Raw genomic sequence first — 17,671 nt, forward strand, 5'->3', positions numbered from 1 at the left:
CTGAGGAGTTCACTGGTGTACAAACGACATTGGTGTCAGAAATCATTTGTGAAGTGAATTTTTTATATTATGGGATTTTGAATTCAAGGCGATATGTATGAAAACCAGTGACGTCCACTCACCCTTCTTCTTCTTCTTGCTCCTTCTCCCCTCCTCCTCTCTCTTCGCCCCTCCCGTACTTCCTGTTCTTGCAGTGGGACGCCATCACAGAGATGGACGAACACAACCGACCCATCCACACCTTCCAGGTCTGCAACGTGATGGAGCCCAACCAGAACAACTGGCTCCGCTCCAACTGGATCCCTCGACAGGCTGCGCAGAAGGTCTACGTGGAGCTCCGCTTCACCCTGCGCGACTGCAACTCCATCCCCTGGGTGTCGGGCACCTGCAAGGAGACCTTCAACCTCTTCTACCACGAGACCGACGAGGCCCACGCCGCCAAGTTCCGGCCGCAGCAGTACACCAAGATCGACACCATCGCCGCCGACGAGAGCTTCACCCAGATGGACCTCGGCGACCGCATCCTCAAGCTCAACACGGAGGTGCGCGAGGTGGGACCCATGTCCAGGAAGGGCTTCTACCTGGCCTTCCAGGACATCGGCGCCTGCATCGCTCTGGTCTCGGTGAGGGTTTACTACAAGAAGTGTCCCTTCACGCTGAGGAACCTGGCCTCCTTCCCGGACACGGTGCCTCGCGTGGACTCCTCCTCCTTGGTGGAGGTGAGGGGGGCGTGCATCGACCACGCCGAGGAGAGGGACACGCCCAAACTGTTCTGCGGCGCCGACGGAGACTGGCTGGTTCCCCTCGGGAGGTGCGTCTGCAGCGTCGGCTACGAGGAGGTTGACGGCTCGTGCGTCGGTGAGTTTGAGCGTCTCGGCGGCCCATTATTTTTGCCTCTTAATTCAATAACGTTAACAAAACGGCAAACGGAAATGAACAGGATTCTCTCGGGGACGACATGCTTGATGTGCTCCAAAGAATGAATAAAGCTGCTTCAGCAGATTAGAGTTGTGTAAAGTACGTGCATTATTTCATGAGAGCAGGCGAACAGACGGCAGGAGGTTCGGGATTCGGTAAATTAGGCTGCGCTCTTTCCCTGCCGTTTCTATGTTGCTGCCAGGGACAAAAACAACGAGTGGCACTATTTCCTGCTTCCTGTGTGCCAAACGGGGTAACTTTGTCTCAACAAATCACACAAAAATAAATTGCATTAATCACATTTATCACTGCTTTCTGCCCTGGTGAAACACTCTTTTATGGCCTGATGTCTTATATATTTTATTTGCTTGTCACTTCAAGTGTTTACTCTTGATAATGACTAATTCTCCACGTGGCTCCGCCGCAGGGCTTTCTTCCCTCCTCAAAAGGTCATTGCGTGTTGTCAAAAAAATGCAGTGAACTGGCATGGGGGCCGAAGCCAGAGGGGCTGAAATCAAACTTTATTTTATTGTTTTTTGGCTGCCACAATAGCTCGCTGTGGGTGCACCGCCGGTGTGTTTATACATAGGGAGCGAGTCGAGTGCTGGCGTCTGATTAGACATGCATTGAGGCACGTTGTTGTGTGTGTGTGTGTGTGTGCGTGCGTGCGTGCGTGTGTGTGTGCACGTTGTTGTGTGTGTGTGTGTGTGTGTGTGCGTGCGTGCGTGTGTGTGTGTGTGTATCGCTGCTGTACCACCTGCCGTTCCCTGGGGGTCTTCCGCAGTGAGACAAGATAACCTCAGCTGGTCAGGCAGCAGTTTGATCCTCGGCTCTCTGATATGAGCTTTGGGTTATCGCTGGGAGCGCGGCTCACCAGGTTAAGAAAAAAGGAGAATGAGGTAAAAAAAAACGGCCTTCATTTTGGAGCATCTGTTCTTCCAACCCTGTCCAGGACTGATGTCGGGGCGTCTCTACCTGCGTTTCCGTGACAGTTTTTCGCAAAATGAAAAGCGATATTTCTAAAATTTCACGATTGCGATTTGCAGTAATGGAAACGCAGCTAGTGTCACCTGGAAGCCGTTGGTTTTCGCTCCCTTGCATTCGTAGGCTGTGATCGTTCGTTTGTGCCAACAAGTCACAATGTGGTGTCACTTGGGAAAAAAAAAGGTCAATTTAAAGCCAATAATTTTGCTTTGAACGTCGAACAAACGGCTGCAAAAAAAAAAAAAAAAAAAAAAGACGGTGACGCTGGCACTTCAAAGAAAAGTGCCTTATGGATTCCCATCTGGCCCAAGTTTGACATATGTTACATTAAAGAAAACGTACTTTTACTTTACTTTAAGTGCGTTTAAGCAAGACACGCAAGAAATCAGCAGTCAAAAAGGATGAAATTTTGTCTTTCATCTCCCCCATAAAACTCACAAGCGGGAAGGTTTCTGAAGACTGAAGACCTTTCGTCCACCATCCAGACGCAGATGTCCCCATGCGGCTGATTATGATTCATCTTGTCAGTCACACACTTGTCATCGAGGCTCTCCAGCTGTACTCGCAGCTGCACCGCAATCAACAGGCCAGGGGTCAAACTGCAGCCGTGATGCTGGGGGGTGGGGGGGGGAGTAAGCTGCATCAAAGTGGATGTTTCATTCATGGCCGCCCTTCCAGCATATTTCCAGACTTTTCAGACTCTCTTCTCTTGTCCATTAGCTTCGAGCCCTTTGCGGGGAAGAAACAATTATGATCCAGACCATCGGCTCCGAGGAGACATTTCCCTGGGTGTTTCTGTGTCTCACACGCTTTTAAACATATGTTTAGTGCTAAATTCCCCTTGTCGGCTCAGCCAGGGTCTAGGCAGGGGGCTGGTTTCTGGGAAGGATTGAAGGGAGACAACAGCGTGGATTTAGACTTCAGAAGTGGCTGCGGGCAAAAAAAGGGAACAAGGGGCCCGCGGCATAATAAGCACATCTTCAGCGTCTGTTGATCTGGCTGACAGGAGGAGGAGGAGGAGACAAAGGAGCCTCGGCTCTGCCGCTTTAAATCAACGCCGTCTCCCACAGACGGTGAGGAAAAACGGATTGTAAAATGAGCTTTTCCTCGGAGACAGGATGAAATGTGTTTGCGGGCATGTTCTTTATTATACAGATATTGGTTTGATGTGTTGTCTCCAGTAAATATTGAAGTATTGATTTGTTTGTTCGCTGCCGCCTGCCAGATCCGTATGCAGGTTGTTATTTTTAAAAGAGGAAGAACAGTGCGTGCCCGCGCCTATAAAGCCTTCTCTTTCTGGAGGGCACGAGCACAGTGTTTCCTGCGCCGCTATTATTTCCTCGTCAGCCACACAACCCGTCACGTTGAAACTGCAACGTGTGCTTCACGGTATGCTTCACAATAAGAGACATGAGATGATCAAGCATAAGGTGTAAAAAAAAAAAAAAGTTTATATATATATATATATATTTATAATGTATTCATTAATAATTAAGGATTGTTTTTGCTCACAACACTCCTGTGCAAAAAAGAAACTTGAATTGAAAAACTTTCTACCTTCTGCTCAATATTTTAAAGGGCAGCCACGATGCAGCGAGCCACTGGCAGCAGTCGGCCTCTAGTCTAGATTATCGCATTTTCTCTCCAACCTCCCTCCTTCCTTCTCTGTCCTTCACCTCCTGTCCTCCGAGTAGCAGATTTCACAGCTGGGTTAAGTTCAGTTCCCTTCGGGCTGATGTGATGGTATTTTAGCAGGATTGTTTCCGATCCCTATTCTTCCCACGATTCAAACAAGCAGTGTTATTAAAAAAAAATATATATATAAATAAAAACTCTGCTGAAGGTAGTCGAGGAGCGCCCTCAGCAGTCAAGAGGAAAGGTGACCGTCCGGGTTCTGCTTCAGCCAAATGGCTCCATGAATGTTTTGGCTGCCCGACTGAGCAGGAGAGTAATGAAACGTTGGCGGTTGCCTGCGTGGTCAGTAAAATGCAAACAAGGAGGCGGGATGTCTTTCAGCATTGTTTGTGTCATGTGGAGAGTCGCGCAACTTATCGTTACATTTGAGTTGTAGTCACACCCCCAGATTCCAAGATGGTGGCCTATTCATTTCAATGAAGTTGCTCACCCAGCGCATTCGCCGAAAACGTGTGCATTGGGCCCATAGAGCATGCTCAGTAGTGTCACTTTACATCGTGCCTTTGAAGCTCACATGATCTATTTGGCCAAGCAGAACCATGGGAACCATGGGATTTATTTTGCTGCGGTACCTCGAGTGGCCACTGGGAAAAATCGTCCTGCCGCCATATTGCCAGTTCGGTATCCAGTTCATATAATACATCCATGGTGGTTGTCCATGGATAGGCACTAATGCAATGTGCCGGTTATTTCGGAGCATTTATATCGCCCCCTGTTGGAGCAGCGAGGTAGCGCTCTCTGCTAAAGCAAATCAAACGTTCGGCAGTTGGAATATGGTCGATGGAAGATGTGTCTGGTCGAGTGTGCACGACTGAACTGGCTCAAGTAGCGTTAGCTGGAAAATGTGTGGAAGATCATGCATGATAGAATAGTGTTGTTGAGTGAGCACACCAGATGAGATGTGATTGGTGGACACTGACAGTAGCCAGCAGGTCTAGGTCGAGTAGGAATTTTCCCGTTGCATTCGCTGCTGCGGTCTTTATCTTTTTCTCTTGGAATGTTTTCTATTACAGTACACGCATGTTGTGACATACGTCATTAAGGTTTGTTTCCTCTTTTTGTTTAATGTCTCCTGCTCCCCGGTGTCCCTGCAAGCTGCACTCAGCACAGCAGCAAATGGCCTGTGTTTTAGCTTCATCAAACACACACACACACACACACACACACACACACACACACACACACACACACACACAGGCCACATCGTGCCTCTCGGCTGCAGGACAATCTAGTTGATGCTGCTACCAGCCGGCGCTCTACAGCGGCTCTTTTTGTTTAGTGCTTGTCAGCCGTCATGTAAGAACTCTGTGCACTAGTATGAATAATGTAATCACAGTGTGTGTCTGAGTGTGCGTGCGTGCGTTCATGTTGGCGCTTATCGCTGCCAAATCAGAGCTGTCCTGTGTTTGGTTGGAGCGGCATGTATTAGAAATCTATTTTATCAAATTTTGTCACATTTTTTTTTGTCTTTCTTTTTTACTAATGCTGTGCCAAACAGATTGGGCATCGCTGGCGCAACTCTGGTATTGGAAAATGATGAGTAGCTGTGTGACAGAAGTTGTGACTTTTTTTTTTTTTCGCACTTTCAATTTTTAAAAAAAGAGAAAAAAAAAAAACCCACAAATGGCGGGAGCAGGATGAGATCAAATCTCTCCGTCTGATTTCTGTTTTTATCATCACAAAATCTTTCGAGGTGTTTCGTCACAAACCGATGGCGCTGCAACTGTCGTGCCACTCGGGTGCTCGGTCGCAGCCGGCCTCCTGGGAGGACGGCGGACGGCACTGGAGTAATTGGCCGTGTAACACACCCCGCTGTGTCCGTGTTAATTGGCGCGGCGGTATAAACATCCTGGGGAAAAGTTTCACTTGTAAGACATTTTCAATTACGGGATGGAGACAGTCAGACAGCAATTACAGCACATATCCCTCAGCCTGTCAGCCCCAGACAAATAAGATGTCACAGACGCGCACGCACGCTCGCACTCACGCACACGTGCGCACACAAGTGTCGGAGGATGCAAAGGCACCCGTAATGAATCACCTGAAAACCCTCCTCAAACTGAGTCAATACACCGGAGGCTTCACGACAGCAAACCGCCTGCCGTCTCTAGTCGACGAGAAACACGAGACCCGCGCTTGCGCACACACACACACACACACGCACACATGCACACACACACACACATGCACACAAGCACACAAGCCATCCGCACGCTGGCTTAACATGCAGTCAGGCAACCACGAGTAAGTGTAAAATGTGAGAGACTGTGTTCTTGGCCCGCCGCAACACAGCCGAACACACACTGGTGGAGCCCCCCGCTGGGGAGAGGGTGGGAGTGCGGGGGGGGGGGCTGGCATCAGAAACAGAGCTGTTTACAGATGGGCCACACTGCAGGGAGACGCTGTGACATTTCAGAACTGGATGGTTTTAGTTTAACAAGCGCCCTCCTTCAGGCCTAATTGGGGGTGCTCAGAGGCAGAGCGGCGCGCTTGTGCCAGTCTGCATGCTTCTGTGTGTGTGTGTGTGTGGATCAGAGGTTCTCAGATATTTTTAACCCCACTTCATTTAGAATCAACAGATCCGCGCTGCTGTGAAAGGACGCGTCTGTCTCCAGGAAGGCAGGGTGACGTATCAGAGGCACCTTCTCCAGCCAGCCTTCCCCTACATCACGTCCTCTTTGGCTTTAATAAAGGACGTGGCTACCATATATACTGCTAGTCAATGGTTTGGACACACCCTATGAATTTAATGTATTTTCTCCCATTGTCATGACTATTGATTATTGGCAGTTTCTCACTGAAGGCATCAAAACTGATGCACACATATTGGATTATGTAGGAAACAATAAAAGTGTAAAATAATAGCCACCTTTCATAAAAAACATATTTAGAGTTATTTAATATGTTGTTCTTTGCTGCATAATGACATTTATCTTGCTTATATATTTGCTGTCTTCAGCATCTATCTGCAGTGTAGAAAGTTGTAAAGTTTAAAAAAAAAAAACGGTGTGTCCAAACGTTTGACTGGTAGTCTATATGTGCATATGTACAGTACATACATATGTATGTAATGTGTGTATATATAAATATATAGATTTAAACACAGACAAATTCAAGTGTTTGCTTCTCTGTTTGCCGTATCCTCAGACTTGGCACTGGCGTTATCTTCTGCAGCTCCTAACGAAGAGCTTAATTGAAAGCGCTTCCAGTGCTTACGCTATGCTAATGTGCATCTCCCCCGAGTTATCATTAAGCTCCGGCCGGCGCTGGGAGGACGCTCCTGCCAGAAGTCTGACTCACGTGGCTGGAGCGCTCGCCGGGGGCCCCCAGCGAGCACGAGCGCTGCGGTCAGCCCGCTGCCGGCCCGTCGCCGTGAGACGTCGCCGCAAAAAAACAATCGGTCAAAGACTTGATCCCAGGGTGTGTGGGGATTAAATAACATGAGGACAAACCAGCAAAACAGTTACTATTCACAACAAACTCAACCTATGGACAATCTCTTCTTTAGTCACAATGGCCATGACCAGTTCTTGCGGATGTAGAACACTTTGAGTTAAGCGTGCAGCAACTTCACACCAGACCAGTCACACCAAAATGATCAATTTCACTGTAAAAGAGCAAAAAAAGAGTGCAAACAAAACTTAAAGCGAAGGCTGTTATTTTTCTCTCTGTTTCACAGGTGAGTGATTAGTTTGCTCACAGCTCGGCCTCACGGCAGGGAGGTGGGAAAGCAAGCTGAGTAGAAACAAGAAAGCAGAGCTGTTGATGCAGCCATTTGCCCTTTCATTTGTACAAGCGCAGTAAGAATAGCAGTCGCGCAAAACAGTGACATGCAGGGACGAGTCAGCGAGTGACTCAACGGAGACGAGGAGTCGTGACGCATGAGTTCTGAACGGCTCCTTCAGGTTCTGGCACGCCACCATTGGAAGATAACTTGCTGCAGATGGCCGAAATCAAGCAGGTCTTCTGGATCTGCACCACAGACGGAAGTTGGCCCAAACACAACTTGTGCAGCTTTTTAGAAGAGTGCCAAATGTGAGCAGCACTCCACGTCAAGCCGGAAAACTAATTTTATTTAAAAAAAAATTGTTTAAATACCTTTGTTCTCATGAGTCATAAAATGATCATCATAAAAACCTTTGAACCACTTATGCTGCATTCAGGGTCCGGCTTCAGTAAACTTGCTCATTGGAGCTGTGTCCACAAGCTGCTGTTCCTCTTTCTTTTTTTCTTTTTCTTTTTTTTTTTTTGCAGCGACAAGGTAACTTTTCAAAGTTAACTTTGAATTGACGGACGGTTGTTCTTGGGTCCCGCCGGAGGGGAGAGCGAGGTGGCGGGGGGTTGGACGGGCAGCGCCGGGCTTCTTTCACAACATGTGGAGCTCCTTTGTCTCACTGATTGGTGTTGACCATGCCACAGGGATCAATGACTTGGCATGGTGAAAAATGGCCGCCATCTGGAGCGGGCCGGCCGGGTCAGCAGCGTGCGGCAGCGAGAGGAGGGTTGTCATCCTTCTCCTCGCCGCTGCTCGGTCTTCCCGCCGCTCTACCTGCCGCTGACCCGCGCCCGGTCGGCAGAGAGTGTGCGGGGGGTTGGAGAGGTTGAGGCGGTGGGGGTGCGGGGGGGGTTGGAGCTAAATTGGAAAAGAGAACGAGAAGCTTCGAAGCTTTTCTACCAGTGAGGAGTTTTGTGGAATAAGCAGATCCTGCGAGGTGAACGTCACAGCGGTCGGCACCTGAACATCCGTCACGGCCGTGGTCATGCGTTTTCCATCAGATCCTCGCAGGTGCGCTCGCATATCCAAAAAAAATGCAATCATAAATTGTGCGCCGTGACGCATATCGATTCCTAATGGGTGCATTTCTGGCGCTGATTTTTCTATTTTGATTTAAAGGTCCCCTGTTATGCCAACTGTAGTGGAAGTGCAGCGCTTGCATTTTCATTATTTTATTTTTTTTTAATTGAGCTTTCAAAAGAAAATTCATAAAATGTTCACACTTCTGTAACAGAGTACTGCAGGCATGGGCAAACTACGTGTGGCCCATTAAACTTTTTAATCTGGCCCGCTGAACTTGAAGAAGTTCTATTAATAGTGAGTGAGTTATAAAATAGCTGTATTTCATCAATATTTTCAGTGATTCAAGAGTCATTTCAATTCAAAGGCTAAATATTGTGGGCCTTCAAAGACATTGATGTTGTTGTAGCTGTATTTGTTCATTTTCAATTGACATTACAGAGATGTTTTCTACATACATCCCTTGATATATGTTTTCCTCCTATGAGGTGAGTCACCAAAACACCTGCTTTTTTTTAGTCTTACAAGCAGAAACTCTGGAAAAGGAGGAAAAGAAGAAAATGAGTCGGAATCAAGACTTGAATCGACAAGCAGCCGCTAACTAACGCAGGCACCTGCAGCGGGAGCTCGCTGAGTCTTTTTCTCCTCCTTCTCTTCTTCCTCCTCCTGCGTGCCGGCAGGTGAGCGGTGCGTCTCAGTAGTCGTCCCCGCGGTCGTCTGCGCATCCGTGCTCCGCCATCAATTACCGTCCCTCCTAATTGGTGCCGCTCTCCCTTTTTTGCAGTGTCTCTCTCTCTCTCTTTCTCTCTCTCTCTCTCTCTCTCTCTCTCTCTCTCTCTTTCTCTCTCTCTCTCTCTCTCTCTCTTTCTCTCTCTCTCTCTCACTCTCTGTCTCTCTCTCGCTCGCTTTAAATCTGTCGCTTGATGAGCGTCAGAGGCTCGCGTCTTGTCGCTCTTCAAGTCATAATTGAGAACAAATGTGGGACGGGAGCGTGCTTAATTGGGGTTGTCGAGTTGTTTGGGAGGGAGGGGGGGGGCACCAAGAGATCTCCTCATCTCGACGCATTTTAACAGTTTAAAGAATAAATTATGCAGATAGCGTGTTTTTCTTTTTTTTTTTCGCGAGTCCTAGTTGCGGTGAACTTGCTGTGACTTCTGCTTTGGCTTCCACCTCCTCCCGCCCCCCCCCACCCTGCTCCTCCCCTCCTCCCCTCCTTCACTGGGAGTTACTTCAAAGCTGGGAAGTGATCAAAGACAGCTGGAGAGGGAAAAAAAATAAAAAATAAATTCCCCAATGCACCGGCACCCTGCATACATACATAGATCCACTGCCTGTCTCGGCGCAGCGCGCTCTCTCACTCGGAAAACAAAAGCAAGCGACACCGTCTGATGTTTTGCCTTTTTTTTTCCCTCTACCCCCCCACACCTCCCCCATCTTGTCTCCTCGAGCGCAGTCCTGTCAGACGTTGCAACATTTCAATTGATTTCCCTTTTTTTGACATTTTCTTTTTTGCAACCCCTCACCCTCACATGTGCGCCGTGATTCTATTTTGGCGCAAACGCCGAGAGACTGAATTAGTCATTAAAGGGTATGTATAGCACGACACGGCCCAGATAAGACATCACAGGCGCGGATTGAAGAGACACACTTGTCAGAAATGAAAGCACGTTTTAGGAGCGGGAGACAGCTCCTCCCCAGTGGGACGGAGGGAGGGAGAGGGGGAGGGAAGGAGGTAAAAAAACATGGAAAAAAAGACAAGGGGTTACCGGGGGTTCAGCATTAATGATCAGTGTGTTTTCTTTAAGCTGCAGTTTGTTTATCCCGCAGACATGAAGTGATAGCAGTAATACTCTTAATAATTAAGTCGCATGCGTTGCTGCATCTGCCGGTGTAGAAAATGAATGATTTATTAGGGGGAATGTGGCTCACCGACAACGCGTCGCTTTCAGGATGTGCGAGTTTTGCAGGTTTTACGTCGGGCTTCCGCTGGGACGCCAATTTTCAGCCTCCCACCACCAACCCCGTCTTTTCACTCACTTTCTCTACTTCCATTCACTGATTCACAGCACAGCTGATTCTGCAGCACCGAATAGAAGCTGTGACACATGAGATGGCGCTGTCACAAGAGGGTCGTGGGTTTGATTCCGGGTGCCTGGGTTCCCTCCAAGTGCTCCCACTTCCTCCCACAGTCCAAAGACACACACATTAATCTAATCAGCAACTCTAAAGTCACCGTACATGTGAATGTGAGTCTTAGTTTGTTAGTTATTTTTCTCCTGGTGGTGCTGTGACAAACTTGGCAACCTGTCCAGAGTTTCTGCGGCCCGTCACCCCGAGACAGCTGTGATTGGCTCCTGCATCTCTGCGGCTGTCCGTCGTGATCTTGTGGAGGGAAAAAAAACAACCTTTCCTGAAGCTGTTTCAGAAACTGTCCAGTTACATTGTCCTGCTGCTGGATCACTCGTGGGAAATTAATATTTAAGTGACTCTCCACGTCTACTGACACTATCAGCCAAAGTAGAAGAAGAAGAAGGAACCAGGTCCTAGCGGGATCATTTTGTCCAATAGCTTGATAGTGCGGAAGCTGTCACAAAGCCCGATCCTGCTGGGACTGACCTCAGCAAGAAGAAGAAGCTTTGTCCTGTGTCCAGGATTAAAGACGGAGGAGGCTGTGACTTGGGTACAACAGGAAAAAATATAAGACATCCATAAGGCTTCGCAGACTGATTAAAGACAGTGATGTTTGAAGACTGAGTCCTAATATGTGTTTGTATTTTAAGCATGTTGATGTCGACCAAAAAAAGAGGCTGGAATAGTTCTTGAAGTGAAGCAAACCTTCCTAAAGTTTGCAAAAAAAGGAAATGCAAATCAATTTTCCCCTTAAGTGGTTGGAGTGGCTAGTGTGTGCTAGTAGGCTGTGATAAAATGTAGAATAAGCTGAAGAGGAAGAGGAAGAGGTTACTACTACAGCTTAGCCAGTTGAGAATGCAGAGCTTCGTGAAGAACCACCAATTGTAGTTGAGTAAATTAATATTAGAGTGTTGTTTCCAGGACTGATGGGATACTGGTGGTAAAGGGTGTCACTCTGAATATCACAATATTATTGTAGTGTTGGCCCAGTCTCGACTGGTCTTGATCAAAATTCCCGAGTCCGTCCATTCCGAGACCGAGACAAGACCCAGTAAAAATGCCTCAGAGTCCGAGACGAGGCTGAGACCCTTAAAAAGTGGTCTGGAGACCAAGACCAATCTCGAGTGCTGAATTGAATCGTATCACTTGCATGAGCCACAATTTCAGGCTCGCTCAGAACGTGAGATCCCGGTACTACGAAGGGAATATTGTGATGCAACCTGCCAAAAATGTTGCATCTAAAACAAGAGTGACGGCAACAGCCAGCAGTGGCAATGTGTGCTTTGGTTGCACAGAGTGTCCGTGTCTCGCTCTCTCTCTGTCTCCCCCTCTCTTTTTGCCAATATGTGCTGGCCGATATGACTGTGTCTCCCCGGCTGCCTCACTCTATTTTCCTCATGCGGACAGCAGCGGTGCAGAAAGTGAGCCGATGACCCCGGGGTATGAAAGGCTTTAACTAGCGGTAGGTGTCTCTCAATCTGCCGGACTGCAGCGGCCAAGCTTGTTAGTCACACTGGTGGAATTGAGCACACGCACGCTCCCGCTCAAACACACACACACACACACCCTGAAACACACACACACACGCGCACGGCCGTTTCCCGTGGATAGACTTAATCCAGCCATTGAATCCAGCGAGCTCAGATAGCAGAAGTGGGTCAGTTCTAGAGAGGACGGCGGCGTGAAACCGTTCCCCTCGGGCTGGATTGAGGTCTGAACTTTGGCTGACCTCTCAGCAAGTACAGCCGCACAATGGACGGCCGGAAATTGCAAGGGGTGGAGGGTTGGGGAAGTGGGGGGTTGGGGGGGAGGGGGGGGGGGGATCTGTTTGAATTAATGCCGGCAACTTCATTGATCAGGCTGAAATTTGGTCTCAAGCTGTAAGGAGTGAAGAAAAAAACATGCACGCACACAGAGGCCGGAATTGGGTTTTGCTACATGTAACCAGAGGGCTGAAAGTTTGAAAGCTGTGGAGCTGAGAGAGCGACGGTGACGCTTGTAACTTTGCATCAACTTTTAAGGATGTTCATTGAAACTCAAACACAGTGAAGGGGGAGTTGGGTTGTGGTGCTTTATTGTTGCGCATCGTTTATCTCTGCTGAAACTGCTGTTTGACGAAGTTTAGGTTCATTCTGTCATCATTCAGAAATACAAGGCGGCGGATGGAGGTGTGTGTGTGTTGGGGGGGGGGGGGGGGTGTTTCCATAAATGCCAATATTACGGTTGTGGATTCAATCTCAAAATATCAGATAGGCTCCCTTGTTTATCAGACAGGTGACGAGGAGCCGGGTGTGTAATGATGTGATGTGTTGCGTGACTGATGCATAATGAATTAATTAATTTAACATTTTTTCACATATGTGTGTTTAGTCGGCAGCAAGGAGAGAGAGAGAGAGAGTGAGAGAGAGAGAGAGAGAGATAAACAGGAGAGCGGCACCAGAAGGTGATGCATCTCTGCCTCTGCACTTAATGAGCAGGACTTCAGTTCAGTGATTGCTGTCACTTTGAGCCTTATTAAAGATGCAGAAGTAAGTGAAGGTCCTCCGCAGCATGAAATCGCAGAGCAAAAGCGTATTAAAAAGAAATGTTTATGGCCGCACGCCATGCATGCTCGCCTCCCTGAGAGAGCTTCGAGAGGGCTCAAAGAAGGAAGATAAAATCTCTGACAAATAATTAAATATCTCCTCCTCCTCCTCCTCCTCCTTGGAGGAAAAAGGTAATGAAGCCGACACAGGAAGTAAAAGGCTTCGGACGAAGGGGCTGCCTGGTACGATTGGACCACGCGGGACTTGTAAATAAAACAAAAAAAAAAAACAAAAGAGTCTCTCTGAGGCCCTGAGCTCTGCTTTCCGCTGTGCACGATCCGTCGTAGCAATTGAAGCAACAGTGCCACAGCCACAAATCAGCCGTGCATTAGAATGCTGCCGTGACTGGGGCCCTTTTAAAGTGGCATCGCTCCTTATAATGGGGACCCTGGGCAGCACTTGCTTACTGCCAACCGGTCAAACCGCAGCTCGTGCAACAAAAAAAAAGAAAAAAAACTCCCAAACTGGCCTTTTTATATCACAATAAAAGGCCAACGGCTGCAGAGACAAAGGAGCGCGCTGTGACGTCGCCCTGCATCACGTCCGCTGGAGGTGAAGGTGAAGCGGTGACGCTTCAGGAGCTCCGCCTCACCGCCGCCGCAGCAACCTGCAGAGGACACGTTGTTGTTTTTTTTGGTTTTTTTATTGTTTTGTTTTTTTGTGTGCGGCTGCGTTCACTTTAGGCTCTCGCCTCCAACGTATCCATCAGCAGCTGCAGGCGGCCGGCAGGCAGCTCATCCCCACTCAGCATGATGTATGCTTATTGAGCGGCCACGGGTGGAGAGCGGGGGCGGAGGGGGGCTGATTTATCAAGGAATACAGCTTGTTTTATGGCGGATTGATCTGCCCAGCATCTCCATCAGCGAGGCGTTCACCCGCTCCTTTATTCAGAGTGACAGCAGGTAATAAAGGAATAAGCCCAGGGAGGGGAGAGCCATGAAAGTGTTTACAAGTGCGGCGTTTAGCGGCGGCTGCGGAGGGGCTGCTGCTTTTGACATTCGCATGTTGCCGATGTGTCAAAAAAACAAAAAGAAAAGTTTGTTGTTGTTTTTTTTTTTTTGCTGTCACTGCTGTGGGTTTTGGAGTTTCTCTAAGCAAGAAGGTCGCGGGTTGTATGGTCTCCCTGTGTGTGCGTGGGTTCTCTCCGGGTTCTCTGGCTTCCCCCCAAAGTCCAAAAACATGCATGTGAGGTGAATTGGAAACTCTAAATTGTCCGTAGGTGTGTGTGAGTGCGAATGGTTGTTTGTCTCTATAGCTGCGTTTCCATGACCCCTAGAATTGCACAAAACTTAAATATCGCAATTAAATAAACTGGTCATGGAAACACCTAAACTTGGAAAAACCTCTCAATGGTAGGATGGACGGACGGACGGATGAATGGATGGATGGATGGACAGATGGATAGATGGTCTGTACCAACCTGATCTGCAAGGGTCTTCAACAAAATCTTTGCAATGCAGTTTTGTTGCCGTGCAAAGCAGAAGGCCACGTATTCAAGGCAGCCTGCCTCGGCGGCTGTTTATTATTAGCGTCGGTCATATTTGCTCGTTCAAAGTACGACAGCTTCGGAGGAGAGGCGGCAGTGGCGTCTTTGGTGGAGGCGGCCGGGGGAGGGGGAAAAAAAGGTACTCATTTCTTTCTTTCAACTGTGACACGAAAAGTGACAGTCGGTGTCTCTTCTCATCTTCTCAGTTCAGCCTTGTTAATTGGAAGATGGAAGTGGAAATGATGGATAATCACAGATAATGATTTTATTTATTTTTTTAATCCGAGCGCCGCATTTGCGTGCAGGTCTGGTTCAATCTCCGTAACTACCACAAGCGACAGCGCAGGCAAGTTTGTTTAAAACTGAGTTTTTTTTCCCAATTGTGGAGCGGATGAGAAATGTGCACTTAAGTCTTGACCTTTAAGCATAAGGACACACAGGAGTGGGAAAAAAAAATCTAAATGGAATGAGCTGCACAGAAAAAGTGTCACCATCACAACATTACGTGTTTGGCGCTGAACTGCAACGCTGCTGCTCGTTACCACAGCATTCTAGAGCTGGCTTTAGCAGCCCGTGAGCACATTAAAATATAATATTACATCTGATATCATGCATTACATCACAACTAATGAATATAATCAATTAAAAGTCATATAAGATAAAAAGCAAATATAAAACTATTTTATTGTCGACTGGTAATGAGTATTTAATTTGTCATCAGATTAAAACAGCCTCATAATTGAGCCTTGCTAAGCCCCTTAGACCACCACTGTCCAGTCTGCCTACCTTAGCAACTGTAACTATGCAGCAGAGGTCGGCTGCCAGCTGGTTCAGCTCATAGACGTTTCACCTGCGCTGAGTTCTGTTGATTGAACATGTTCGGATTTGTGAGGTGTCGGTTTCCTCAGTTTGTTCCTCTTGCAGTTTATTCTGCTTCAATTTTTACGTCCGTTCTTTCTGGGACAAGATGCACCGTCTTATTTTGTTCTAGCCCGAAATGCAATTTTCTCCCATCGTTCGCCACTGTCTTGAAGGCATCATGTTTGCAGCCTGCAGCTCGTTGCGTTATTTTCCTTTTGGCTCCATCACACTCCTAATAACATGCCGAGGCAAAGGATAACTCCTTCATCTTAAATCTCAGGCTGTGTGTGTGTGTGTGTGTGTGTGTGTGTGTGTGTGTGTGTGTGTGTGTGTGTGTGTGTGTGTGTGTGTGTGTGTGTGTGTGTGTGTGTGTGTGTGTGTGGCGCACCATGCCCTGGATTTATTAAAGGGGCTCTTTCCTCTGAAGTCTCGTCAGCACCAGGACGGGATCATAGACACTGATGAACATCAAGCCCGTGTCGGGGCAGCAGGGGAGACCCAGACCACCAGACTCACTCAGGCCCTGCCGCCCCACTGCTCCCCATCCCCGACGACAGTCTGATGCCACACACACACACACGCACACAGTACACAGGTTACAGAATAAATGGACTGACTGGACACCTGGCTCCCTGCTTGGCTTTCAGTGTCGCCGTTCAAGCAGCCTCAGTACAACAGAATTTTTTTTTTTTTTTTTTTTCTCAGGTTTTGTTGTTTTGCAGTGAAAAATCTTGCACCTGCTTCTACGGATCCCAACAGAAACGGCACCAAAACGCTGTGTGTCACTTTCGCAGTCGCAGTGATCGCTCAGCGACTGCAGTACCAACAGATGCTTGAGGATAGGAAAGAAAGAGATCAACTATTTTTGCTTTAAAGGGGTAAAAAAAAAACAGTAAATCTGGACTGTTATTGGGCTATTTTTCTTCCATACAAAACTCCTCTGTTGTGTACTTCCAGATTATTTTTAACAAGGGCCGTAGTGCTCAGTTTCGCTGTGAGAAAAGTGTGTTGATGGGATCAGAGATGTGTCGGTTTCAGACGATCGTCCTGTCTTTCAGTTTAAGACTGGAGTTGCTATCGGTCCATGTTTACCCATCATCCTTTGCACATTACTCAGCCCCCCTTTCAATGCACATTTTATATATAATATATGACATGTGATTCAAACATTGATATGCCAGCGGTTCACGACGTTGCTACGTTACCACAGTCGTCCGTTGGAGTTCGCTGCCGACGGAGCGTCTCTGAGGCTGAAAGTTTGGCTCCGAACAGCAAATGACTTGTAGAGCCGTGATGTTTTACCACAAGGTTTGACTGCGGCAAAAGGCAGGAGGCTTCCTCCAATGCTGTGATTGACAGGCGACTGGTGAAAAATCTCATATCCTGTCATATAATTTTGTTTTTGTCTCGTCTCAGCAGGATCAGCGCTCCTCCCTCTGCCTGTCCCAATTTCCCCAGGTTTCAGCAGTCATATTAATATGAGGCTGTTTGGGGTTTTTTTTCTGTTCAGCAACACACGTTCCTGGCAGGCCTTTGTGAGACTCTTTCTAAAGGTGTAATTAGTCATTTGACAGTAGACTAAAACTCAGGAGCTCGGCAGGGTGAAGTAGTTTCCCTGGATTTATAGAGCCGGAAGAAACGCACTTTCTGTTCCCGCCGTAAGTAGATCCCACTCATGTTTCATTAGGAGTGTGATGCAGGAGCCGCTGGCTAACAAATCACGGTCTGCTGCGCGCCAGGTGGACAGGTCCGGGAATACATCATGTTCAACATTTCTAACATTGAGGCGGAACACTTACAGAGACCTTTTCGCTGAATTTCCAAGCGGAAAATACCTTAAAGCCCTGAAAAGTACTGTAGTGCGAGTGCAACCTGCGGCTCCATCCAAGTGGAAACAAAGCAAATGCGGCGTCTGCTAATGCACCGCCGTTGTTCTCGGCGTTGGAACGGAGACGCATAAAGGTTGAGCGTTAATGGAAGTAAATGCAAATGTTGCGTTAGTGTTTATATTCTCTGAAAGTTAGAAAAAAAAAAAGTGTTGTTTAGCCGATGGCAAAGAAGTAAAGTGTAACGCATAACTACAGTTTTATATCCATTACCGGCCGACTGTGATCGTGCGTGTGGATAAACAGCAACCTTACATAAAGAGATTGGCTTGCGCCGCCGCAGCAGCTGTTTTATCACAATTCAATGGATTTTCATAAAGAGCAGCGAAGA

At 47.7% G+C, this 17,671-nt stretch overlaps 1 protein-coding gene across 1 annotated transcript in view; it reads left to right on the top strand.

Moving 5' to 3' along the window:
- The window catches only part of epha6 (eph receptor A6), a 133,048-nt gene that overhangs the window by 33,669 nt on the left and 81,708 nt on the right, over positions 1-17,671 (top strand). The window contains exon 3 of the mRNA XM_076039980.1: positions 195-858. Coding sequence (XP_075896095.1) covers positions 195-858 — 664 coding nt within the window. The remainder of the gene's footprint in view (positions 1-194; positions 859-17,671) is intronic.

The sequence above is a fragment of the Nelusetta ayraudi genome, unplaced genomic scaffold (assembly GCF_046127955.1).
Source record: "Nelusetta ayraudi isolate G7.1 ecotype Tasmania unplaced genomic scaffold, CSIRO-AGI_Nayr_v1 ptg000060l, whole genome shotgun sequence".
NCBI classification, from domain to species: Eukaryota; Metazoa; Chordata; class Actinopteri; order Tetraodontiformes; family Monacanthidae; genus Nelusetta; species Nelusetta ayraudi.